Consider the following 27,981-nt stretch of genomic DNA (forward strand, 5'->3'; position numbering starts at 1 on the left):
AGGAGGATGATTTTGAATAAACTATGTAAAGGCTCTGACAAGTCATGTTTCAGCCTGACCAACAGGCAGCACATTATGTTATTCAGCTCCATTGAAGTAGGGCTCTTGGCCTTCAATAGCACCTTGAGGTCTTGTTCTTAGGAGATTTAAGGGGGATGCAGATGCAGGTATGTGAGCTGCGAATTTAGTAGAGGGGAGAGAGGTGGGGTATGTTTGAACTTAATTTGTCTTCTAGCAGGACTGGCAATACCCCTTGGGTCTGAATATATGATATTCTTCACTATTAGCTCTGTGCAGTGCTAGGAATTTTTTCTGAGATTTCTAAAATGTTAAGAAGGCTTTGTGGCTATAATTCACCTAGGTCGCTATTTGTACCTCATATCTAGCTTTGGTTGATTTGATTAGGGTCTAGAGTTCCTTGTTAAGTTTAGCAAGAATGTGGTTGGTATCTTGAAAGCTAAATTACTTTTACCTACAATTATCTGTTTTTTCTTTTATTATAGAGCCTGTTTATATAATGGTTCCACAACAGGGATTATTTTTAAATCTTGTGTTGTATTTAATTTTGAAAGGGGAAAGATGCATATATGCAGCTATTTATAAGTGCATAGAATTTGGTGGTAAAGGATTTCTTATTACCAGTGGTACCATCAAGATGGAAGGGCATTTTGAGTTATCCAGGTCATCACATATTTCAGTGGATTAGCCTTTAATGTCTGAATATCAAGGTATTGGACAATGTTTCCAGATTCAGTCTTAAGGTAAATGTGATTGATTTTTGGTCTGATCTTGTAAAAGAAGTTAAAACTGGTGAGGAGCAAGGCTGCCATAGATTGGTAAGGACTAAGTTCAGTATTTCATCATCCCTGTTTGGGGTGCAGACTAACTGGTCCAGGGAGTTTGCATTGATGAAGTCCAGAAATTTCTGTGCATACATATTTTAAGTTATATAAGTCTCCTAACTAATGGTGATTGTTTCTGTTGGAAGCTTTAGAAGACTGATGAATCCTGAAAACAGCACTAATATAGCAGTACATTTAGGCACAAACTTCTCTTATGGAACTCCTATATTATTAAACTAAATAACATAATAGGAAGGTAATTAAAAGTGGTAAGACATCCCTATCCTCTATTTGAATTATGCAATGAAACATGCCAGAATGGAACTTAAGAGTACTATTAAAGTATAAATCAGAGTACAAATATAAGGCTAGTACAGATACCAAAGGAAACTACAACTCTTTATTCATTTATGTCAGCAAATTAAAGAATAATTTCTAAGAATGCACTGAGCTCATCCATAATAATATCATACAAGGATGTATCCAATATACTGACAGACAAATTTAGTGCTAACTTTGTCCTACCTACAGACCTTGTTGATCCCAATATCCCCTGAAAATTTAGTTTCCCAAAAAATCACCTTGCAACCCTTGCCAAATGTTAAAATTAATATTTTTCTGGGACCTGATAACATACCAGATGAACTATCATAAGTCCCAAGTCTGCACTATTCAAATGCCTACTTAAACTGTTAAACTTTAGCCTATTTACAGGGTTTATGCCTGATGCCTGTAGATTAGATCCAGCCTTACATTCTAAGCCATGGAATGTATTATAGCAGAACTAATTTCTGCAGATATGGGCAACTTCATTGAACTAGACTCCACTCAGTTTGGTTTTGTGAAGTGCAAGTCCTGTCTCCTAAAGTTAGTAAACTTCTTCGAAAAGGTTACAGTGGCAGTGTACAGTGGTCACTCTGTGTACACTGCTTATTTTGACATGGGCAAGGCTTTTAACACTATCCACCATTCTGGCATTATTGAAAATTTATGAAAACTGCTGATACACTCTCAGAATTTAAAATTGTAACTAGTGGAGTATCATATGGATTGATGCTGGTCCCTCTCCTGTATGGCATTTATTTTGCAGATATCCAAGTTAATATTGCAGAAGTGTGGTTGAACAAGATTGCTGATGACTGCAAGACTTGAACTGTTATCCAGTCATCCACTGATACTAAACTGTTCCAACAAGAGCTGGAATATGCACATACCTGGCATACTGAAAACAGCCTTAAGCTAAATGCAAAACAAGTGGAGTAGAGACACAATCAGCAAAATGCTGCTCTTCCTAATATATTACAATTGGTACACATCTTCAGACAGATGTGATTGTAAGAGACCTGGAAACTTCTGTGAACAACTCTCACTAATCTGATCATTGTTTTAACAGAATTGTCATGACATCCTATTATCTGGCCCAGTTAATGTCCAAGGTAATATCTTCAGGATCCAAAGAAGTCTGTACTCTTCTTTGTCAGACAAGTTATTGAATACATGCACTCTGTGGTTGTTTACTATCAAAATCTTGCAACACATTTGTGCAAGTTATTATTTACCTGACTTTAAATGTCATAAAATGCAAATGCTGAACAATCACCTAACCAAAATTTGTAATTTGGGAAGTCACCGACTAAGGAATGTCGACTTTACCGAAACTACCTAGACTTCTGATTATGTCATAGGAACATTTTGCAGGGGGCAAGCCCCCTGCACCCCCTCCACTCCCCCCTGCTACTTATATATACAAAGTCTAAGCTCACACTACAGTGAGGGAAAGGGTATATTTCCCTGTCCCCGTTGTAGTGCGATCTCCATTCAAAGTGACGAATCTACAACAGCAAATGCTAGCACGCATTTGCTCTTGTGGATTCAACCATTTAAAAATGGATGTTATGACACCCTGGAAGAATACCTTTTGACCTTCCAAGTTCATGTAACTGTTTTCTGACATTTTGATGGCAAACCTTGTGTGGTATGTCTAAATCCAAATGTATTGCTCAACCAGAAATACCCCTGTGACATTTAAACAAGAAAAACAAAGGACTTAAATACATAAAGTATCCTAATAGAGTAGCACAACTCTCATTATATTCTGTAGGCTAAATGCTTCTCCAAGGTGACCTGTTTCTCATTTTTAAAGCATGAAACATACAGTCATATTTGACCTTCTATTACAAACACCCATTCTAGGGACCTGCATCTACACCAGCTTTGTTGAGATGAGTATAATTTAAGGCATTTTTACAACCTGTGTAATTTAAATGTTAAGGCTTTAAAGAGTCTAAGCCTTATAAATAATTTGAGGCTTATGAAACCATATAATTGTGATGGTGTTTGTGGATATACAGTGGTATCAGTAAGGCAGTTTTGAGTAAAGGATCAATGATTAATTACTTGGTTTGGTCCAGAAACATTATATTTGTCTAGATATTTACAATGTTTGGAATGTCAGAAATAGAACATGTTGTGAGTTAGCTGGAAATGGCCAGCTCTCTCTCTCTCTCTCACTCTCTCTCTCTCTCTCTCTTTATTTTGGGATTATTTCTACTCTATACAGCCATTTAGATGGTTACACAGCGTCCGTGTGAACACTTCCACATAGGTTGTGTGAACTCAAGGTTAGGAGGGGCACAGAGTTTTGATCTTGATAGTAGTGATTCCAAAGGAAACTACATCCTAACTGATGCAGGGTTTGCTGGCTTTACTGAGTTGATTTTTATTTTGAAGGTGACATCTTTGCGGTCTGTCCTCACCAGTAAGGATGTCACACTGCGGAGTGCAGCACAGTCCCATATTTGTGAGTACCATGTCCAGAATGTGTGAACCTCTGCTGGGTCTGTGTACTACATGTTAATAAAGTCCAGGAATCTTTGTGCCCCTCAAGTATGAGGCAGTGTATGCTTTCCAGTCTATAGAGGGGTAGTTAAACTCTCTCACAAATAGGGTATTTTAACAGTAAGTGTTTTCAGCAGGACTAGGTACAAGCAATGGGACTCTAGGGACATAGAGGGTGAAGTATAGCTTGGTAGGATATGGTATGGGACTTGTCTATGGTGACTTGCAAGTACATAAATTCTAGGGCATCATTCTGTTTAACCAACCTGGAGTCATACTTGTTGGTAATATAGATGGAGACTCCTCCACATTTTGTCCCTGTCTGTGCAGCTGATGGTCTAAATGTGTGGAAGGTACTGAAGCCTTGTACTGCTGGAGAACTTTATGTGGAATTAAGCCATGTCTTGGTAATGCCACAGATGTCTATATTCTCCAAAGTGAGAACACCTTGTAGGGTTGGTGGTTTCTTGTTTTGGCTCCTATCACTGAGCAATAATTCCTTTCATTTTCTTTGAGTTTTATTCTCTGTATTGGTAAGTAAATAATGTGGGAAGAAATAGCCAGGGAATTGTTATGGCTAGGCTTGTATAGGCCCTAGGGCTGATAGCCTAGTACCAACCTATGAACCTATGAACCTATGAATCCTAAAAATAGCTCTAAGGAGTTGGATACAGTTTAAGCCAATATTTGGAAACCTAGGGAGGAGACAGGTGCAGACCATCATTTGCAAAGCAATGTGGTTTCTTAGTCATGTCTTCCCATGCTGACAAATATTGAATCCCCCAGGAAAACCATCAGACTATAAGCCAATTATGGAAGTCAATCATCTTTTGTTCATACTGTGGCACCATCCTTGGTTGAGGTAGAATGTTTCTCAGTGCAAGGTAGTTATCTGCCTGAGATACATACTCAGACAGGTTAACAATGTCTCTCTTCATACAATCCAGGGGGGTATATCCCAAGTCATTTACAACCACATTAATTATGATAGAATCATACTGGCACATATGGTGCACTGACTTGAGTCCTTGTGTAACTTGGCATTTCCTGGCTCCAGAAAAGCAACTAACCATTATATTTTCCTTGTTCAAACTGGTGAGTAGACATCTGCATATCATACACTGGAGTCCCCTATGACAATACTCTTAGTTAATGTGTTTGCTTGTCTTATGGGCTTTGGTCTTGGTGCTCCACTGGGTGAACATGTATGCGTTTTGTTTGGTGTTGTCTTTGGTGAATGCTTTACAGATCTCTGAGGATAGATGTTGCTGTGAGGTTTGGGAAGATTGTTTTTAATGCCTCATCATAAGTTGTTCTATGTAAGTGTTGGACACTGTGTGGTGGATGTATAGTGTGTGCATATGTGTGTTCTTGATAGCCTTGTAAGTCTCCGGTGAAACTGTGTATGTGCATCTCTCCCATACTGTGTTTGTTTCTCCAGGGATTATATGGTAGTCTGTTCACGAGACAATTGTTACATTGTCTTAAGAAGACCATATCTGCCCAACTGACTATGGCAACATTTGGAAATTGCATATCCATGTTGTCCGTACCTGTATTTGGGTGGGCTAATGTAAGTTGTAGACTGGGTTATACAGAGGTCTCGTTGGGTGGTCTATAGGATTTGGCATTAGACTACATTAGATCATGCTAAGATTTGATAGTAGTGCTGTTTAGTGTGCAAACCAACTGCTCTAAACTTGTCTCAGTGCAATGGCTTTTTCTTAGCCACAGTAAGTTACAGGTTTCAGTTCTAAGGGTAGTTTTATTGATAAGATTTACTTTATGAATGTTTGTGTCTGTTCAGGGCACCTCTTGATGTAAAACTCCCCAGAAAGATTGCTTGTGATTATAATTGTACAATAAAACATCTTAAGCAAACTACCTTGACAAGGCAATCTCAAGTATTAGGGACCTTTAAAATGATGTAAATGCAAAATCAACAAATAAAGTAAAAATAAAGCAGTATTACTTAAAGAGTTAACCAAAGTACAAAAGTAGAAAATAAATGTCTTTATCAGCCAAGGATGGAGTAGGATTAACTCAGGACCCCCTCATACTGTGTCAAGTGTGCTAAGCAGATGGAAGCTCTGAGAAAACAAGCAGGAGACACTATCTAGTAAGAGAGGTTTATCCAAGAGCAATACATGCTTCCTGTGTGGGCACTTAGTATTACGGATACATGGAAACATGGGTAGCAAACTACTTAGATAGTTTATACAACAGATGTTAGCAATGAATGAGAGGAAGGAGGGATTCTGTAAGTCAGATTATCATTAGGGGCACAATCCAGAGACACAGCCTTTTAAAACCACAAGAGAAGGGTGGAAGGTTTGAGAAAAATTTAAACTGAAGTGCTGGTCCTATGGTTAGACTTTTAGAAACATTTAGGTTAATGCCTCAGTGAGGGGTGGGGCAGACTCAATGAATAGAGGAAAATCAGTAGCAAGATAAGCAGAAATTAACTTAAATGCAACTTTAAGTAGGTATGTACAGCTATGAAAAGTAGTGAAGCACAAATCCTGGAGCAGAATTCATAATATCACCAGTTCTGTAATCCCTCCACTGACTAAGGCACTGGATTACTGGAATGCAACTTTAAGCATGTATGCTCTCCTATAAAATGTACTTAAGATCAAATCCTGGAGCAGAATTCACAATACTACCAATACTGCAATCATATTACAGACTAAGGCACCAGACTATGTGGAAATATACCAGTAGCACTGTAATGAATGACTAAATAAAACTCAAATCTGACAGTAGATCACAGTCCTGCCACAACTGTAAATGAAGTTGCAAGACTGATGCCTCAGACTGTGGTCAAAATGTAAAAAGCTACCTTTTACATGTAATTCTACTTATGGAAATAGAAGTGGACTATAATGTATAAATGCCAAAATCTTCCAGTAATATACAATCTTCCCACAACTGTAAATTAAGTTATAAGACTAAGGCCCTAGAAGAAACTAGAAACAATGCAGATAACATTTGAAATAAAACATGGCCAAGAAGCAGAGAATTGCAAAAAAGTATCACCACACAGGTCACTATAAACACAACTTAAAATATTTAAGCAGAATTTAAATAAAAGTTTTTTTTTCTTCTTTTGATGAAAAGCTTGTATTTTATATGTTGGTGCTTTTCACACCTAGAGCCTAAAACCTAAAACTACAGTTGAGACGAGACATAGATTATATTTTATTGAAGAGTAAGCACTTTTGTCTTGCAACATGCAAAACTTCTTCAGACTATTGCTCAATTAAAACATCCACATTAAAATAATCAAATGACACTCATGCAAAAGAAAATACACCAATAAGCTTCATCCTAAAGGGCCATTACCCTCTAAAGGGATGTGTCAAGTTAGTCAATTAAAACCCCTGGCAACCTCTTAACTTAAAAAAGATCCTCTGTTAATATGAATGAAAACATTCCCTTATTATACATATTTTTATCTTTTAATAATCACATGGAGAATAATGAATCACTTTCTCTCAGCTATTATTGGTAAATTTTAGGGTGCAGCTGTTGATTGTTATTCAGAATGAAGGCAGAATCCTTGTCTATGTTATGTAATCTGCTCCTGATGATAGAACACAGTTGCTGAGTGATATGTGTTTTGATTTTCACATGAGGGCATGGAAATAGATCTATTTGTGGGCTCATGGCTCTTTAAGGACCCAGTTAGAGAAGGTTATTGAGCAAACATAAATTAATATTTTATATATTGCTTTGCTGACTGAATATTTATACTACAGGAGGAAATTTGGCCATGGCATCAGGGAACTTCTCCTACTCTTTTTGATAGATATCAGGGGATCTTTTACATCCAAGTGAGCTAACAGTTACTCAAGAGTATGGGACTTTCATTTAACTTCTCATCCAAATGACAACACACTAAGGAGTGCAGCAGCAAGGCATGCTTCCTGTTGCACCACCGACACTTTACAATTGATGCTACTAAATTCTATATCTAAGAGTGAAAAATGTATAACATGCTTAGAGTCAAGATTACTATGGGAAAAGGTATCAGGCATGATGTACATTCAACAATAATCTTTACTGAGCTGCTCTGATGAGGTCACATGTTATGGAGACCCAACCATTGGTAATTCTGCTTAAAGATACAGAAAAAGCATCTTGATCAAAACCATCTCTACTTTACTCCAATAGCCCTACACTGATACTTTTGGGTTTATTTTGCTCTATCTCATTACATTCAAATAAACTTTGCAAGGCATTTTGACAGCAAAAACATTAAAATTACTGTGCACTGAAATGCGTTTAACCCATCAGCAGTTTATTTCCTTTCTAGTAGTAGCTCAGGAAGTTACACTATTCTGCTTTTGGCTCATTACAACATTCTGTAGTACTGTATCTGCCCCCACTGTTCCCTAAAAATGATTACATTTCATAGAACCTCCATATTAGTATATGTATACCAGCTCTGTCCTCGTGATCTCCCCATTTTTTCACTGTTGGCCACTTTTCTTTTATAAAAATCCAACACCAGATTGCACTTCTACACTTAGCTCCCCTTACCAACTTCCAGCCTCCTTTTCATAGGTTCATACTTCACATTACATCCAATGTACCATTAAGAGCCTATCCTCTGCAAGTCCTGTTACACAGTCTGCCTTTCAACAGAGGAAAAAAAGGAACATTCTGAGGGAGAACTTAACAACTCTGCATCCACTTTTAATGATCTGTTTTAAAGAACATTAAGTAGGTGCTTTCCTTAAATGTCTGGAATGGGATTTATTTCATATGTAGGAAATCTTTTCAGATTCCAGCAACAAGTTTTGTTAATATTTTGGTGTAATTTAGCTTCAACTAAAACATGCATACAATTCAACAGTTCCCTCACTGCTTTCCATGAATGAGTGGCCATTGCTCTAAGAATGATTTCAGCAAACATGCTATATACTTACAGACCTACTACAAATGACTGCTGTCTCTTCCATTTTCCCACATCTTTATCACCCACATTCATTGCCCCAGCTTTCATGTAGAACCCACTTAGGAGTTTTTTATAATTTGTAGGAGTATTATGCACAAATCAAACCTACTTTTTCAACCTTTCAGCAATATTTCTACTTTCTTCCCAAATCTTTACTACATTTCAAACGTCATCTTCCATCTGTTCTTCAGCTTAGCAAAACTCCCTTTTTTCCCCTTATATACAACTCTGTATAGAGCCTTCCAGTCTTAACATTTTCTAGGTCCTGCCTGTCATGTTCTGGGCAGCAATCTTCTCCTTCAACATCTCTGACTCTGATTTTAATACTGCCAGACTAGCAACTTTCTACTGTTGGATCACAAATCAGTCCTTCCTTTCATCTCATTTGTTTGCCATGCCACAGTGAAACTAACTAAATAACTTATTTCTGTTCTTTGGGTCAAGCAAATCTTCTTTATATATAGTAATCTTAAGAGTTTCCTATTCTGCCATCTAATCTTCTAATATACTATATGTCCTCCCAATTTGGCACTTACTCATGAAACTGGAGTTAACATTCTTCCTCATCCTCTTCTCTCCCTAGCTGATGGCAGGTTCCCACTTCTGAAACATCTCTGTATTGCCTTCCTCTCCTCTTTCCTCTCAAAATATCCATCACATATCCTTTTTGTTCATCCCTCTTAATCTTTAGGTCATAACCCAGCCCTGTACTCAGTCTTTGATTGCTCTCATTTCCTATTCATCCATATAAACTTGTTACTTACCTTCTTTGCTGTCCTGTCTTGTGGATGCTCAACTACAGGTCATGCAGGATAGAGAACGAATGGAAACAGTAACACTTTCACTACGCCAACTCTTCCACATAGCAAATTTATTTCACTGAAGCTTTTGTTATCCCCTATTTTTCCCTTAAGCTCTTGCAATTGTTATATTTCATATCTCTTAGTCTCAAGAATGCTTTAACCCCAAGGCAGATGTTTGCTTCCTCCCTTAGAAAATGACAGTTCCACTTTTTGATCTTTTCTTGCCCTTTCCACAGCATGATTACTAGTGGCTTTACTGTTTGATATCACAATCCTATTTCAATGTCATACTGCTTGAAAACCTCTCAAGCGCCCCTGGTAATTATGACTCGACTGCCTCTGGTAGCAGCAGGCAGTCATTAGTAAACAGATCCATGCTTCTCCTCTTCTCGTTTCCTCATAATTCTAAACATATCCTAGTCCTCTGTGTTAATTTCTACATTACCAGTTGGAATGATGCTGGGGATATTGGGCATCTCTGTCTTGTCCCTCTCTCTGGTGGCTAACTTTTTTGAGTCCCCACTTCCACTGGTCAGTGCCCATGTCAGTGGCTTCCTATATAGTGCTGTATCTGACTTCCAGAAACACTTTCTACCTTCTACTTCTGTTGTTCCACTTTAGCATGAATGTCAATTCATGGTATTAGATGCTTTTTGTATGCCCTTCAAACTCACAACCGCTTTCCCTCATTTATCCCTTCTGGCTTCTCAAGCCATAAATTTGAATAATTGTCATCAGTGGTCAACTGATGAACAGCCATTAACCAAACCAGTTTGATCATCCCTACTAACTGAGTAATCCTTCTATTTAACCTCCCTGCATGCATCTTGATAAATAATTTCATGCCTACTTCACAAAGACAGATTGCCTTAAAGTTCACCAGACTGTCTGGGTCCCCCCTTCATTTTCAGTACTATTATCACGATGAACTCTGCAACAGAATCAGGTAAATGACCTTCCTCTATAACTTCACTGAAGACATTTACCATGTCCCTCCCAGTTTCCAACCATATGCACTTACAATATTCAGTGAGAAAGTCATCAGCATCCTGTTTTCCTTTTGGCATATGTTTGAGTGCCAGTATAATCTTCCCAACTGAGCGCTCCCATACATCAAAGGACTCTTACATGTTAGGTCTTTTTAAATACTTTTCTTAGAAAGCTTGAAAAACCTCATTATCTCTTTGTTCTTGGTAATTTTGGTACCTTCTTCACTTTGTGTTGCTCTAATCCACCAGTTTAATGATATTCCTTTAATTTTCACACTAGCAGTTTAAAGCTACATCACATCCAGTAATCTACAACATTGTCCTCTTATTTCTCAATGAGTGTTTCTTCCAACTATTGAATGCAGCCCTTCATATCTGCATCCACTTTGTTATATCTTTGCTTTTCCCTTGAGGATCTTCTTGTTATCTCTTCAGCATTTTAATGACTTCTTTAATGCTATTCTCTCTTATCCTATTTCTACATTCTACCTCAACCATTACCCAGACCTTCCATATTGCATTTATTCTTGCACACGCTGAACAGTATTCACAGCAGGTAGTCAAGAGTAATAGTAATAATTGCAGGTACTGCAGCTAGTTGGACAGTAATACTTGCAACATAATCAGTCAGAATACGTTTTTGATTGCCTAAACATTTGACTGGAGACTTGTACACCACTGAAAAGATGTACTTTTATACAGAAAAAGTGGTGGTGTTTTCTCTGGCCCACATCATTGAAGTAACTCCTCAGTGTTTGCTGTTGGACAACTGGATATCCTCTAGAACAGATTGATAACTAACTGATGTCTGTTCCTGCTGTGCATTGGCATATCTGAACCTTGAGCAAAGTAGGGTCTTAGTTGAGCTGTTTGACTAACCGCTACAGTAAGTAATATTAGTTTGTATGAAAATTCAAAATTCATGTTCATCCTTACTTTTTCCCCTTTTTGTACCTCAGAAAGATTCTTTTAGGGACTGTAATAATAACACTTCTGTCCGTGCTGCCTGCATTTATTTTATTTTCAGATGCTAGTAGTAAATATGAGAGAGGTATTTTATCTTCAAGACATCTTCCAATTAAAAATCAGAAATCTGGGGTATGCATTTTTATGTATTTCACAATTGAAAAAACAGTGATCTAAATATTTAAAATTGAGATTTATTTATTAGAATTTTTTTAGTCTGGACCATTTGTTCTATTTCCTTCATTGCTTTGTGGTATCTCAGACTTTAGTGGGCATGTTTAATTTCCAATTACTTCCAGTAGCTCAGAAATCTTGACTTGAACGTTGGATCAATGTCTGACAGGACGTCGTCATACTGTGTTCATCAAAAATAGTTTTCAGTACTATGATAATAACATGAGGCTAGTTTCATGCAGGCATTTTGCATAACCCTCAATCTACATAACGCGTATGGCATCTTCATACTAAAATCTATTTGCTTCCACTTTTATGCAAGGAAAATTCAAAATTTCATGCACTGTCATGTCCTCCTTTAAATTCTGATATCTTAAAATCTTTCCAGTTTCACACCTTTGAACCATCTGATCACTTTACTCAGACATAATGGTCAGGTAGGAGCACTATAGGATCTTTCTTCACATGCCACAGATCCCAAATGTCACTAATGGATTTTATGTGATATAGTTTCAGGTGACTGAGTAGGAGTAATAACGCTGTTGCCCTTTTATATACATGACAGCTTGTTGTAATATAAGAAGTATTGTCTAATGTCTGAATGCAGGGCTTTAGCCTTGCCTGGACACTCATTCATAACTACAGCTAAAATAATACAGCAACCAGTAGGTGCTGCACAAGGTTAAGACTGTGAATTGTAGTTCCTATATACACAGTTTGATTCCCTCAGCCATCATGTACCTACTGTGTGATCCTGAGCAAGTTACGTGACCATACGGTACCTGGGGGCAACTGAACATTTTGTCTAGGATCTTCAATGGTTCCCTGGACTGCAAGACTAGTAACTACCTATGACCCTATAGATCTAAAAGAACTCATCTGAAAGATATCTGTTTTCCTGCTGAGATGGGCTAATAAACATTTTTCATGAACCTTACAGCCCTGAAGATGTGCAAGTTTGTACAGAACAAAAACATGTACCTTTACTGAGCATGAAGTTGCTTTCAGTGGAATAGGAACAAGACTGTTGAAACTAAAACAAATCTGTTTCAGAAATGTATGTTTTTGCATTGTCTAGGTACACCACCTTATTCTGAGCTCCCTGCCCCAGAACAGATTCACTTCAAAACACTGAAAACTCAAAACACTGAAAATGAGAAAACTTCATAATACAGAAGACCAAAACACCAAAACTTCAAAATACTGAAAACTCAAAACACTGAAACTCAAAACACTGAAAACACATATCATACATATACTGAGTTTAAACAAAATAAATCATAGCACTTTCCACCAAATGTAAGCAGGGGGGGAAGCCCCCATGCACCCCCCACACCCCCTGCTACTTAAATATATCAACTCCAAGATTGCACTTAATGTAGTGAAGTGCAGTCTTGGAATTGATATATATAAGAAGCAAGGGATGTGGGGGACACAGCCCCCCCACATGGCGGAGTGCAGAGGGAATTGCCCCTAAGCTTACACTTGGTGAAAAGTGCTATGATTTATGTTGCTTAAACTCAGTAAATGCATGATATGTGTTTTCAGTGTTTTGAGTTTTCAAGATTTTGAAGTTTCAGTGTTTTGGTTTCAGTGTTTTGAGTTTCAGTGTTTTGAGCTTTCAGTGTTATGAAGTGATTCCCGCAGAACTTAATTCTATGAAAAGTGGAATAGCATTGTCCACTTCTAATTCCAAGCATAAAGGCTTACATAGAATTATTTTAAGTACAGCAAAATGACTGTTAGTGGGCATCACTTCCTGCCACACATCTAGATTTGCACATTGGACTACATTCTTTAAAAAGAGCTCAAGCTGGACTCCATGTGCCCGTGAAATTGTGTACTATCTGGATTTTAAGTCACAGAAATTCTGTAAAGCTCTTTAACTACTGCCAATAATATCTCCAAGCAAGCTTTTAGTTAGAAATATTCTTTATACCATATTGTTTAAACACATTTATTTTACATTTCCCTTTGTACAAGTTTCAAGCAGACTTCTTCATGCACATTACAGTCAGTTAATGAAACAAATCTTTTCATCAAGTCTTAGCATACATTTTCTAGTTTCCTCACTGTGTTATCTAGAAGCATTTTAGGTAAAGAAGTTCTTCTACCAGCCCTAGAGCATACACTTTCAGTTATCATCTTTTCTACCACTTTCAAGAACTCTTCAAAGTGCTTAGAACAGAGCATGTACATTAACTGCAAATTCTTCAAGGTGGGATATCAGTATATCTCCTTAAAGTAGTACAACCATCTGCCAATTGAGTCTATATTAGAACATCGAAGTTTCAAAACTTCGACTGTTCTAATATCGACCGCAATTCAGCAAAAGCTGAAAATATCAAAGCAACAGAAAACCAAATGTTTTCCTAGGGAAAGAATTTGGTTGTCTGTTTCTGTTGCTTTGGTATTTTCAGTGTTCTGGTGGAAAGTTACGAGTCAGGTTCAGGTAAGTGTGTGATTGAGTGCGGGTTAGATTAGTTAGGGTTAGGGTGCAGGTTAGGTATGTGTGCGATTGTGTGGACGTGATGGTTAGGCGGGTTAGGTGAGTCGGGGTTAGGGCATGGGTCAGGTAAGTGTGCGATTGTGTGGATGTGAGGGTTAGGATGGAGTAGGTGGGTTAGGGCACGGGTGAGGTGAGTGTGCGATAGTGACGGACGTTAGGGTTAGGGTTTGGTTAAGGTAAGTGGATAGTTAGTGGTGTGTGTATAGTTTAGTGTAGGGTTAGGTGTAAGATTTTAGGTGTGTGTGCGTGGATTGCTGTTTGTTTGGTGTGCTTGTGTTGTGCGTATGTGTTTTGGAACAGCGAATTTTTTCCCTAGGAAAAAATTCTCTGTTCTGTATGTTCGATGTTTTCAGCTTTTGCTGAATAGGGGTCGATATTAGAACATTCAACGTTTTGAAATGTTGATGCTCTAATATAGACCTTGCCAATCACCCAGATAATTATATTGATCATGTGTTGTTTTAAATTACGGAATATTGGTTATGGATTCTTGTTCTCTTCTAACAAAACAACTTAAACAGAAAAATAATGTAATATGCATTTGATACTTCTGCATTTTTTTTTCTTTCATTAGAAATCAGAACCAAATAATTTGCTTCTTATAAATTTTGCACCTTCTGTTTGAAATGGATTGCTGTTTAACTTGTGAGAGATCAGCATATCTGGATTTTTCCAAACTGCAATTATTTCTTAAGGTCAGAGTGCACTGCATTTGTGCAATACTGTAAATGCAGTTCCTCTACTTGATGATTTTCTTATGTTGCCTATAACCTGATTATTTGCTGATGCATGTGCTTTTGATCATACCGACTGACATTATGACATTTACATTCCGTACAATTTATCATTCACCCATGTAGCCATCAACTACATTTTGATATTTCAATCATTTTTTCTTTGAGGTTACACGTAGCTATTTGTCACTTTGAGACATCAATGTTATACCCTATGCTTACTCATTTTTTAGTTTTTAACAAGGCTATGGCTAAAAAAGAAGGAGTCATTTGGATCAGGATAACTAGTTGCAAAATTAACAAACTTAAATATATTAAACATACTTTTTTTAAAAAGTATGTAAAGAAAAGTAGCTATCATTCTCTTGGACACTGAGGATTCAGCCCAACAATTACAGTTTGTTGAACTGCAAATGACTGCCAGAGTTGTTTCTATATGTCACTACATGTCTGTTGGTGGTAATTCAACTTTTTTCTGTGTAGTTATGTAAAGAAGGAATTAGTATAATTAAGGGGGTGTGGGTGTTGCATGGGGGTGCTTTTCCCCTTCCAATTTTTTTTTTTTTTTACTTTTCATTGAACGTTTCACCAGTTTATTTTAGCTGGTTAAAGCTTTCACTCATTCCAACACAAAGAGACATATGCCTGATTCCAAAAGACTTGTAAGTGACCATTTATGCTGAGAGCAGACTAAGAGTGGGTGTTTTGGAATCTGGTCCCTGTAGTAAGCCTGTTTATAGATAGGCCTTACACCACAGTAAGTCACTTACACTGACAGCTGGTATTGAAACAATACTAATTTCATGAACTTTAATCATACTTTGACTTAGGAATGGGGTATATTCCCATCATGGTATAAGAAACTCAAGAGATTTGGAGAAATTAAAAAAAATAGCAAGTCTTTTGGAATCTGTGCTATAGGGAAACCATAAGCACTGAAGAACAAAGTTAGCCTGATTATGGAAGCCTAAAAGATCAAGAATAAATTAGAATAAAAAAAATCATTAAAAATTCACATTTCTGCAGGCAGCAATGTCTATGTCATACAGGAAAGTATGAACAATGCATTCCAAAACATATGGAAAATGCATTAAAAATGGCTGTGCCATTAGGAAAAAATGAAGTATGGTCTATAAAGAGTTAATAAACAATACTTTCAAATTAATGAATATTCTTGTGAGATTTTGAAATATTTTCATCTTTGTAATGTAATATAGCAATAACCCACACCTGGGTGTGGGTAATGCTAAATTTACCCACGGTTGGCATGGTTTGGTCCCGAAGCCCAAGGACCAAACAAAGCCAACCGTGGTAAATTTAGCATTACCCACACCCAGAAGTGGGTTATTGCTATTATACCATGACATTATTTAAGAAAAGAAACTATTACTTTTCCTAAATAATGGCATAGTATAATGCCTGTTTGCTGCCCTTCCGCAGATGTCTGGCATCCGCGGCAGTTCTGATGTACTGCGCACCTGAACAGTACATCAGAGCTGTGGGCAAAAGCAACGGAGAAAGCAAGATCTCCGTTGCTTTTAGTGTTCGCTATGTTAAATGAGTTTAACATAGCGAGACAGTTTAAAATAAGCAACGGAGATGTCCGTTGTATTTTAACTGTCTCGCTATGTTAAACTCATTTAACATAGCTATAAAAAGCAACAGAGATCTTACTTTCTCAGTTGCTTTTTTAAAACACTGTCTCGCTATGTTAAATGGGTTTAACATAGCGAGACAGCTTTAAAATAAGCAACGGAGATCTCCGTTGCTTATTTTAAAGCTGTCTCGCTATGTTAAACCCATTTAACATAGTGAGAGAGTGTTTTAAAAAAACGAGTTATACTAATGGAAAAAAGTCTGGGCGACTGGACCTTTTTCCATTAGTATAACTCGATTTACAACAGGCACGCTGGCCAATCAGCGTGCACGTTTTGGGGGGGTCATGGTACAATAGTTAAGTGATACTTTTACTATCTCAGTAAACACAATTTTCAAAAAAAAAAGGAAAGAAAAAAAGTAATATTGTTAGCACTAACCTTCTTATGGCTCCAATCATTTCAGCATTTCCCAAGAACTTTCCAAAATCAATGTGAAACATGTGGCCACTGGGTTTTAGCATGATGTTGTCATTGTGGCGATCACATACCCCCATGATGAAGGTGACAATACACCATCCAGCACATGAATGAAGAAAGTTGTACAAAGCCTTAAAAACAAAAAAAAAGTTAGTGAATTACTGTGTCTGCAACATGATGCTCGGATGATAATCAATAAATTATTATGGGCTTTATAGTCAAACGAGTGAAAAATGTCATCAGTTATTTTAGAAAATAAAAAAAAAATGTGTATGTATTTCTGTGGTACAATACTGCAGGACATTTGGCTTATACAAAGGAGTGATTTCTATTATCAAGATAGAATGTAATCACATTTGAAAGGCATCCTCACGTCTGTTTTGCAGAATGACTCAGTGTAGAAATATTCAAAACAGCAAGGTTTTCTTTTCTTCTAGCTATAAAATGGAATAAAGGGTACTGCACATATTTGACAGCAACAAAGGCTAAATGATATGGGGTAGAAATACTTTTTTCTTTTTTTTAATTTTTTTTTTAATTTTTCCAGGTCTATTGGGTTTCTAATACCATGACCAGAATGGACACCATTCCTAAATCAAAGTATGATTTAAGATCATGAAATTAGTATTGTTTCAATATTTAATGTTAGGCAGAAGTGCTCTTCGCAGCACCTGTAATATGTCCAGTAGTGACTCCTTCTGCAATTCATATGGAGTTACATGTATCAGTAACATATCTAAATAGGAATGTAGATTCTTTTTTATAAGACCCATTGCTCTTACTAAGACTGGAAATGTCTTGGTGTCTTTATTCCACATTGGTCTCATTTCTTCCCGCAAATCCCAGTACTTTATAACTTTGTGTCTCTCTGCATGTACAACACTGTAGTCAATGGGTGTAGCAATTTCAATAATCAATGTTACTTTTGTCTTCTTTTCATGGAGTACTATAGCTTGTTTTCTCACATCTATGTTTTGAACTACTGGTAATGGGTGATCGCATGCAATGTAAACTTCATCATTTTCTATGATGCTTTGTGACTCATGTTTCCAAAGTTTTTCATTTACTTCAATATTATAATGTTTGCACAATCACCAGTGTAATAGTCTTGCTACATTCTTATGCCTTTCAGTATACAGTCCTTCTGCCATTAGTATGTCGCAACCAGCAAAAAGGTGTGCAACTGTTTCCAGTTATGTTTTACAAAACTTACATTTGTTTGTTTCTCCCACATGTTCAATGGACTTTGTAAACCAATGTGTATGTAGTCCACTGTCTTGGTCTGCCAATATTAACTTTTCATCTTTTGGTTTGAATTTGCCTCTCCTTAACTATTCCTGCATTTGTCCCCGATCAACATGATATAGGAGTTTTCTATACTTACAACTATATTTATGCATTTTTCACATTTCTTGCCTTCTTATTTCATCCTTCACCTTATACACTTTCTATTGTTTTTTGGCACATTCAGTTGCTGCCTGATTTTTCTCTACTTCTGGTTTGATTTCCATTCCCGCTTGACACTGATATGCTTCTGCTACACTAAGCAGGGAAGTCATCTTAGATTTATTTTCCTCATGTTTTAAAACTCACTATGTTTGGGTCTTGTGAGGTCAGCAGATATGCATGCAGTCCCATGATTGCAGATCTACACATGTAATCAATTTCAAGGAGGCCAATACCTCCTTCAGAACGGGGAATATATAATCTTGCTATGCACTGATTTTATAAATCAATTGATGAGCATGAAGCATCCTTCTTGTTTTCCTGTCTAATCTACCCAACATCTTTTTGGGCCAATCAATCACTCCAAAACTGTAAATTAGGATAGGAGAAGCAAATTGGTTTATAGCTTGAACTTTGTTCCTAGATGTCAATGCTGTTTTCAGGATCAATTTAAGTCTTCTAAAATATTCCTTACTGAATTTTATTCACATTTGTTCATGTTTTTTATCATTGATCCTTCATCAATTCCCAAATATGTATGTGCTCCCTCTTGTTCAAGTCCTTTTATATCCCATTCTTGTCCCAAACTGATGTTTTCTTGGTGCTGCACCCTTCCTGCTTTAAAGGTTGCTTTTGCATATTTATCAAGACCAAATGACATTCTTATATCATCTGAAAAAGTTTTGACAACTTGCAGTTGTGCTTTCAGTTCCTGATCTGATGAGCTTACAGTTTTAAATCATTGACAAAAAGAAGATGAGAAGCCTTTAAACATTTTTGCTTTCTGGGAGCCAAATTATAGTCATGACCTAATCTGTTAAGCAAACAGCTTAATAAGTTAAGAGCAAGGAAAAAGAGTAGCAGTGACAGAGAGTCATCCTGGAATATCCCCCTTTGAATTTTTATCCCTGTGATAATAATTTGTCCTTTATCATGACTTAAATGCAGAGTGGTTTGTCACTGTTTCATGGTTGCTGTAACATAGTTTATCAGTATCGGATGAATCTTATACGTTTTTAATGACTCTTTTATCCATGAATGTGAGAAACTGTCAAATGCTTTTTTGTAGTCTATCCATGCCATACTTAGATTCTTCTACTTTTTACAGTTCTCCACTATGACTTTATTTAACCACAAATGATCCTTTGTTCCATATGACTTTCTCTTATTACCCTTTTGTTCTATTGCCATAATTGAGTTTTTTTCTAAATGACAATAACTCTGTCGGCATCAACTCCGGCATATAATTTATACGTCATCGGAAGGCAAGTTATTGGTCAATAGTTTTTAGGGTAGTTTGCAAGTTCAGTCTTAAGGAGGAGCATGGTTTTTCCTGTTGTCAGTCAGGCTGATGTCTGTTTGGGATGTGCAGATAAATAGTTCTTACTCATGCCTAAATCTTGCAAAGATGTTAATACCTTTAGCCAGAAGGTAGGTACTGCAATGGGCCTGGTCTTTTTTCAATTAGAAGTTTTTCCTAACTGTTTCAATCACTCTGGTCATTGCTTCATCTCATTTCATATCCTGTACATTTGAACTTCTTATTTTTCGTTTACTTCTATCTCGTTAGCATCTTTGTTATGTTCCACAGGATCTTCATAGATCTTTCTCCAAAATGTATCTATTTCTTCTTTTTATGGTGCTCTTTCAATTATTTTTACCTTGTTTCCCAATTCTCTATAAAACTTTTTTGGGTCATCAATAAATTGCTTATTTTGTACTTTTCCTTTATATTTATCTATGTATCTTCTACATTTTTCAGATCTATCTTTATGAGTATTTCTATTGATCTTTTCCTTCTTCTATACTCTTCTAACAGTGACACTTGTCTTAATTGCTTTATGGTTTTCTCTGTTTGATACTTCAATGATGGCATTCAATTTCTCCCCATCTTTTCCCTTACTACTCTGTGTTCTTGTGGTTGGACTTTATCTGTTATTAATTTGTCTGAACAGTAATATATCCTCTTTACTTCTATTATACCACATGGATCTCTGTGGACAGTCCTAATTACTCCCCTGGATTCCCAAAAGCTTGCACGGCGTGCATGATTAGTGTAAGAGGTAATGTTGGCAATATGGCGGCTAAGCGATCCACGTAAGTGTTCGTTTGACGTGCACGAGCACTCTTGCACTAGTGCTGCACGTTCCTAGCCCCCGTATGCAAATTACCCCATTTACAGGTGAAAACCATGCAAATGAGGTAAATCTGCTAACCAGGAAGCTGGAATCAGGCCGTGCAGGACTAGCATAATCTGCAGAAATGTACTCGGCTAGTAACAGAGTACGGGTCTGCAAAATCCAAAATGGAGACATGACAGCTCCAAATAAAGGCTGAATATCATGGAGGAAGCATGCCAATGGCCAAGTATAAGGCCACTGGCATTGCAAACAATACAAAAAGTAAAAAATACAACTTTTATTGTATTTCCACCAATCACAGTTGTTTAAACATAGGGCAGCGGCACGCAAACGGGAAAATAAGAAAATAAACCTAAAACAAGCATTCTAACTAAAATCAGTATTCTGCCATGCAAGTCAATGGCAGGCAAAAGACAACCTGGCCAGTGAATAGTGGTTGCTAAGGGGAGAGGCTCAGTGTGATACATGTAACTATGTATTAGCAGGCAATCCTATGCAAATGAGGGTAAGGATAGTGAATCCCAGTTTTCCCCAGCATGTGAGGCAGGTCCCAACAGTGTAAGAGTATGAATAGCTGAGTGCAAGACTAGGAGGTAGGTGACATCATGGGTGGGTGTGTCAGGCATACTGTAAGTGGATTGGAGCCCTGTGGCTCAGGTATGTTCCCAGCATAGCACAGCTAAGCTAGGGGGTGTGTCTAAACCTGCCTAGCACTCTATACAAAGTGTAAGCGGGTGTACGTGCCGTGCACTGGGTTTTACAGGAAGAAAAAAGAAGTTAAACCAGGAAATAGCAGCAGTGTGCACAGTTGAGTACTCTGTTTGTGCGGCGTGCCCCCGGGCCTAAATAGAAAGGCAATGGGAAGGGAAAACAGCAGTAGGAAGGTAATTAAGGAGAACTAGCTTAGCTGGCAGGTGAAATGTATCAGAAGCAGCCAATTACATAGGCATCAACCCAGCTCAGCCCAGAACACTACTATAAACTAAGCAAACACCTTCCCCACTGTTTTTTTCCCACACTCTACACCACCGGTGTATACAAGCAGGGAAATTTTAACAAACAAACCTATAAAATGAGAAATGCTGCAGCAGGCAACATAGAACAACATGTGCAAGAGGCTGAGGGTGGTGAGGATGTGCATGCTACCGAACAACCCATAGTGAGGAGACGGAGAAGAGTGTACAGACCCAGGGTAACCTACCAGGAGCTACATGAGCTGGAGATTGTGGAGTGATATAGGGTGGACAGAGACCTCCTACAGCAAATAGTTGAGCTATGCCACACCTGACACACCAAACTGACAGAGTGGAACCCATCCCAGTGGATACCAAGGTATGTGTAAGCCTAGTTATACTAGCCACAGGTACATCCCAAAGCACAACTGGGGATATCAGGGGGATCTCACAGGCATTAGCATCCAGAGTATTCCACCAGTTCCTGGAAGCCATGTCAGCACATGCCAGTGAGCATGTATATTTCCTCAACAGCCGTGAGGTGTTGACCAGCAATATGCATCTCTTCCACCAAACAGCAGAATACTCTGTGGTAGTGGGTGCTACAGACTGCACACACATATGCATCAAAGCACCATCCTGTGAGCAGGGTAGGGCCTACAACAACTGCAGGGGCATCCCCTCCATCAACTGCCAGGCCGTATGTGATAATGAATGTGTGTGCTGGCTGCCCTGGAAGATATGATGATTCCCACATATGGCATCTGACACAGCTGTACCAGAGATTCGCCAATGGGGACATCCCCTATGATCACCTAGTGGGGGATGCTGGGTACACACTGGAGCTGTGGCTGATGACACCCATCAGAAATGCACACACACCTGAGCAAGAACACCATAATGAGGCACACGCACAAGCCAGATATGTAATAGAGCATGTGTTTGGGATGCTCAAGTCGCAGATCCAGTGTCTAAACACATCTGGTGGAGCCTTTCAGTATTCACGAGCTATATGTACCCAAATTGTTATGGTATGTGCTATGCTACACAATATGATCCTGTGGAAACAGCTGCAGCAGGAACAGCATGGGGCAGGACCACACAGCCCCCCACCAATGCCAAGGCCTGCACAGGCACAGAGTGACCTGGAGGAGGAAGAACCTGTGCCTGCCCCAGTAGGCAGAAAGAGGTGTGCCCAGTATGCCCTGGCCTTGGCAAAGAGGCAACACATAGCACATGCACTAACATTGTAGGGTCCCAGGGAATGACACCTCTCTCTGACTCACACGTACAGTAAAAGGGATGCCAAACATGACACCACCTGTGCTCAACCATGTATAGGGAGTGTACTATGTGCATCCAACATAGGCAGCCCTCCAGCACCATCCACAACTGGCACACCCAAAAGGTAAGTCAATCAACCTACCAATTGCCAAATGGAATAGAATGTGTTGTCACCTGTAGCTATGGTATGGATGTGAGCATGCAAAGGAATTGGGTGGCTGAATGTTATGGCAGCAGACAGTAGACACCCATAGTGGCACCCTGACATTTGTAACACATACTGAAGTCACCATAATAACCAGTACTACACAGGGTGACAAAACCCACTGCAGGAAAGGTGCTGAGCGATATGTGTGTCCATATGACCCACACATGCCAGTCAGGACAGTTCACATACCCAAAAACAGTCGCAGCCAGCAGGACAGGTGTAGACAAATCCAAACAGGGTCTGTGCCATGGCCCCAGAATGATGGCTATGGTTAAGCCCACACCCAGGCCTACACAGGCAGACCACAGCAGGGCAGGCAGTGGGAGTTTAGTTCTGAAGGGTAGGAAGTCAGACAATAATATGTAGGGCAACCAAAGCCATGATCTGTAACTGGTGTGCCTCTAGTCAGAGTTAGCAATACAGAATGAAATGGAGTACATGACATACCAGTACAGTCATAGCAAATGTGTACAAGTGTCACCTGCCCCCCCATCCCACATAGCAATGTAATAACAGTCAGGTTCATAGACTGGTTCATAGATTAGTACTAAGCTAACTGCCCTTGTGAGCCATTTTAAGCTTAGCCAATTATCCCTTGTGAGACTCAAACCTTGCACGTTGTGTTTGTAAAGCAAACACCTTAACCATTAGGCCACCTGTGCCCCACAACCCTGTGTTGAAATGTAGAAATAGTCAGGTGTGCCCCCCCATCCTAAAAAGTAATGTAATAATAGTCAGGTGTGCCCCCCCACTTCTGTTTATAAATGTAGAAACAGTCAGGTGTGTCCCCCCTCCTATGCAGAAATGTAGTAACAGTCAAAGCCAACCGATTGATGGATACCCTGCAGAACACAGCATGCTACCTGTAGCTGTACAACACAAAGGTCGGCACTGCAGCACAAACTACCTGGACCCGATCCACACATCCACTACAGATGGCCATACTGGGCATGCTCACACACTTTCAGAAATGAAGGCAATGTCAGTCAACAACATACTGAAAGGTCATACTGGGCATGCTACCACACTTAAACACATGAAGGCCATGACTGCAAACACCAGTGGACCAGATATATCTGGCAGTTGCAGATATAAGTGCATACAATCGACAGTATGCACCACTCATGCCTTGCACACACAGTGTATAAGAATACAGACATGTATGTCAGGGCGACACACTATAATAAGCCAAAGGTAGACGTACATAGATGTGTGGAAGATGGTGACTGTGACAAGGAGACATCCAGGCCTGTCCCACCCAGCACACAGCCAAATGGCCCCAAAAACATGAGGTGCACGTCACTCACTGCAGATACTAGACACCAGTATCTGTCAGCATTACAGACTATGTGGTGCATGTGCCAGCTGTGCAACATGACTGTACAAGGAAGTAGTCATCTAGCAGCTGTATACATGTGTCTGTGACATATGACCCCGTGTGTGCCCACATGTGGCGTGTCAACCCATACATGAATGGGTTATGGCCCATGCACACAGCCCTCCCCATAGCCATACTATGACAAGCCTGCTGAGGTACTCCAGTGTGAAATACACCTGGGGAAGAATTGCAGCCCAGTAATCTCTATGGCGTGCCCTGTAGCTGTGTACTGCTGTAGTGTGATGAACTAGTTAGGTAAGTGTTCTAACCACAGACTTGGCAACTGTGTGTGTGCGTGTCTGTCTGTCTCTGACTGTGTAGAGAGCAATGCTTTTTAGGGTACTCACACTCCTTACAATTCATATACTCAACTTTGGCAAGGCTGCTGATGTCACCCACCTAGAAATACACCTCTGGAAAAGTTGTAGCCCAGTAATCTCCATAGCACATCCTGTAACTGCGTATTGCTGTAGTGTGATAAAGTAGCTAGGTAGGTATTCTAAACCCAGACGTGGCAACTGTATGTGTAACTGTGTACTGCTGGATTGTGATTTAGAACTGTAGTAGGGTTCCATCCTCACCCATGGCAGTTCTGGATGCTTTGTGTGTGTCAATTTCTGTATACAGAGCAATGCATTATCGGCTACTCACACTCAGTACATTTCAAATGGCCTACTTTGGCAATCCTGCTGATGTCATTTATTGTAATTTACAGCTTTGGGGAAGGAGTTCTCTAGTAATCCCCATGGTGCGTCATATAACAGCTCCATACTGTAGTGTGATATAGACCTCTGTCAGGAGTTCTATACCCACACATGTCGGCTTTGGATGTTGTATGTGTGTCTCACTGTCTATGTAGGGAGCAATGCATTTTAGGGTTGTCACCCACAGTACATTTCAAATGGCCTACTTTGGAAATATTGCTGATGTCATTCATTGTGAAATACACCTATGGGGGAAGGAGTACTTCAGTAATGTGTGTGGTGTGTACTATAACTGCATAGTGCTGTGGTGTAATAAACTAGCTAGGTAGGAGTTCTACTCCCAGACATGACAGGTGTGTGTTTGTAACTCATATTCTGTGTAGAGGTGGTTGTGAGCATGTGGCCAATGTGGAGTAGGTTTTGCATATTTCTTATATGGTGGCCCTACTATATATCACAATATCCACCATACAGGGATAACAGATGTGAAATAGCTTAGAGGCTGGGATGCAAAGCCATACCCATACATGTGACATCAAGGCCAGGCAATCACAGTTAGCAACCCCAGTATTACCAAGAACACACTCTTAACCCATGTCTCAGACACACATACATGCTTAGGCAACAGCCAATATGTGGGTAGTACACTGCATATTGGCCATTGATAGTAACTATGGAGTGATAGCAGTGGGCTACAGAGGGCATGTCACCCTGTCCATCTGTCCAATATGCACATACATGGTGACAGTGCACCACCCCCATGTTCCCCAATGGACATCTGCACCACCTGTGGTGCCATCACACGTGACCCACAACAGACAAACCATGCCTGACAACATGCCCTGTATGGACAGATGCCACTGACACCAGGGAATGATGTTAGCATGCTATCAATGTAGGTGCATAGTACACATGGTGCCCATTACCGGTCCCTGACACAGATGGGCAAGACTGGAACATATGATGATAATCTGAGTTCACAACATGGGCCAGACACCTCAGGTACAGTTACACATGTCACTGTACATGCATGTGGGAGGTGTGCACATCCCAGACACTGTCCATGTCATGGACTAAGGAACACATACATGGCAAGCAATGCACAGCATTGGCGACAACAATAGTCACCCAGGTGACTAGATGGGGATACAATACCCACCCATATGGTCAAGTGCAGAAACTACACCCCTGAGACACAATGCAGACCATTGTCATGTGGCCTGATGCCAAGGTATACCCATCACCTACCCTTGTATAGCCTGCTGCCACAGTCGAACACCACACACCCATACAGACATGCACCCATGCATGTCAGTACTGGCACCCTGTGTGTTTGTCTATGTGTTGTATGGTGCATATGTTCACATCCACACTCACTACAACCCCCATGAGCATACAGAAACATGCTGTCTGATGTCAGATACCTCCTCATTCCCTTTGCACATGCAACCTCCGTATGACACGTGTGGTGCATGTGATACCTGCAGAGTGATGTGCTGTGGCAATCCCACAACTGATGAGTTGTACTCCTGTCCCTGCCAAGTATGTCGATGTGTTTGTGTCCCTGTGAGAGTGTGGCTGTGTGGACGCTGGCACCTGTTCATGCAGACAGGCATCTGTACGTTACCTACTGCATAGCTACCTTATCCCTGTTGCAGATGTCACTCACCATCACATATATGTTCTGAGGGCTCCATAACAGGTAACCCATGTGGCGCATCTAATAACTGCATTGGACTGTAATAGCACTACATAATTGTCAGGGGTTTGATACCCTGCGCTGGTAGGTGTGTGACACAAACAAGCTGCAGTTTTAGTTTCCCACCCCTCCCTGACATGTCTTTACCTCTCTCTGTCTCTCCCACTCCCTCTCTGGTTGATGTGGAGATCTACACCTGCTTTGCTTAGGCAGCAGCATGTGTATTTTAAGTGATGCCCATGATCAGCTGATGGCCTCTGCACGAATTGCAACCCTCCCCTAGCTGATTGCATGTGGAACAGCTGTGGTAACATTCTCATAGCCAACTGCATGGAAACACACTCCTATATCTAGGAATATCATGTTGGTGTTGGCCCTCGTCATTCACTGTGAGCAGGAACAAGATCTGTTGGTTGGCAACCAGCATCTGAGATGGATTGGGAATTTACCTCTAACTACATACACTGTGGAAACAGGGCAACACACAGGAGAGGGATGTGCCTCACCTGCCTCCAAACTGTAAGTGCTGCTATACTGCATGTGGCGTACTGTTGGTTTAACAGTGTGTGTGTGTGGATATGTCTTTCCTACATGTCTCCATATCTGCCATGTCAGTTCCATGTTTATGTGGAATCCCCAATGCAGGGTCATTTGCAGACAGGGCAGTGTGTTTTGCCTTTGGTTTCATGTGTTACCAGTGGAGCATCTATCTGTGGACTGCAGACGGTAGTGTGAGGATTGCAGTCTGTAGATGAAGAAAGCCGTGACAGTTACTGGCGTATTAACCCTCATAGGACATATGTTGCCACAAACCCTGTTACAACAGTAAATGTGTGAGGTTATCACAGCAACATGTCATTATTGGTCGTGTGTATGTTCTGCCAGCCACAACTCTGTAAACCTGTGTACATATGTCGTGCATGATGTGGTGCATATGTGCTGTACACCATAATTAATGTCATCATAACTGCTAACAAGCCAGTGAGATATCAGACTGCTTCACATATTATGTACAGTAGGGGTTATATTTGATGACATAACATGGACATTATGTGGATGTTTGTGCAGTCCTTCATATGTGTGGGCATCAGTATTACAGCTAGCAGGTAGCAATACCTCTTACAGGAGAACTGGCACACTCAGGGCAGCTACATATTTGTAGGAGTTTCAGGAACTACAGACAGTGTGAATAGAGTTGTGTTATGCTTTGTATAGTACTGGTGTTACAGGGTGTATGTGTGCATACTACTTTACCTAAGAATGCAGTCTGTCTGC

The 27,981-nt window shown here is 39.6% G+C and overlaps 1 protein-coding gene across 1 annotated transcript in view; it reads right to left on the reverse strand.

The window, feature by feature from the left end:
• The window catches only part of PIK3C2G (phosphatidylinositol-4-phosphate 3-kinase catalytic subunit type 2 gamma), a 1,120,359-nt gene that overhangs the window by 543,540 nt on the left and 548,838 nt on the right, over nucleotides 1-27,981 (reverse strand). The window contains exon 13 of the mRNA XM_044087254.1: nucleotides 16,855-17,024. Within this exon, the coding sequence (XP_043943189.1) occupies nucleotides 16,855-17,024 (170 nt within the window). The remainder of the gene's footprint in view (nucleotides 1-16,854; nucleotides 17,025-27,981) is intronic.

This window comes from Protopterus annectens, chromosome 11.part0 (assembly GCF_019279795.1).
Source record: "Protopterus annectens isolate FY-2018-M chromosome 11.part0, PAN1.0, whole genome shotgun sequence".
Classification (NCBI taxonomy): Eukaryota; Metazoa; Chordata; order Ceratodontiformes; family Protopteridae; genus Protopterus; species Protopterus annectens.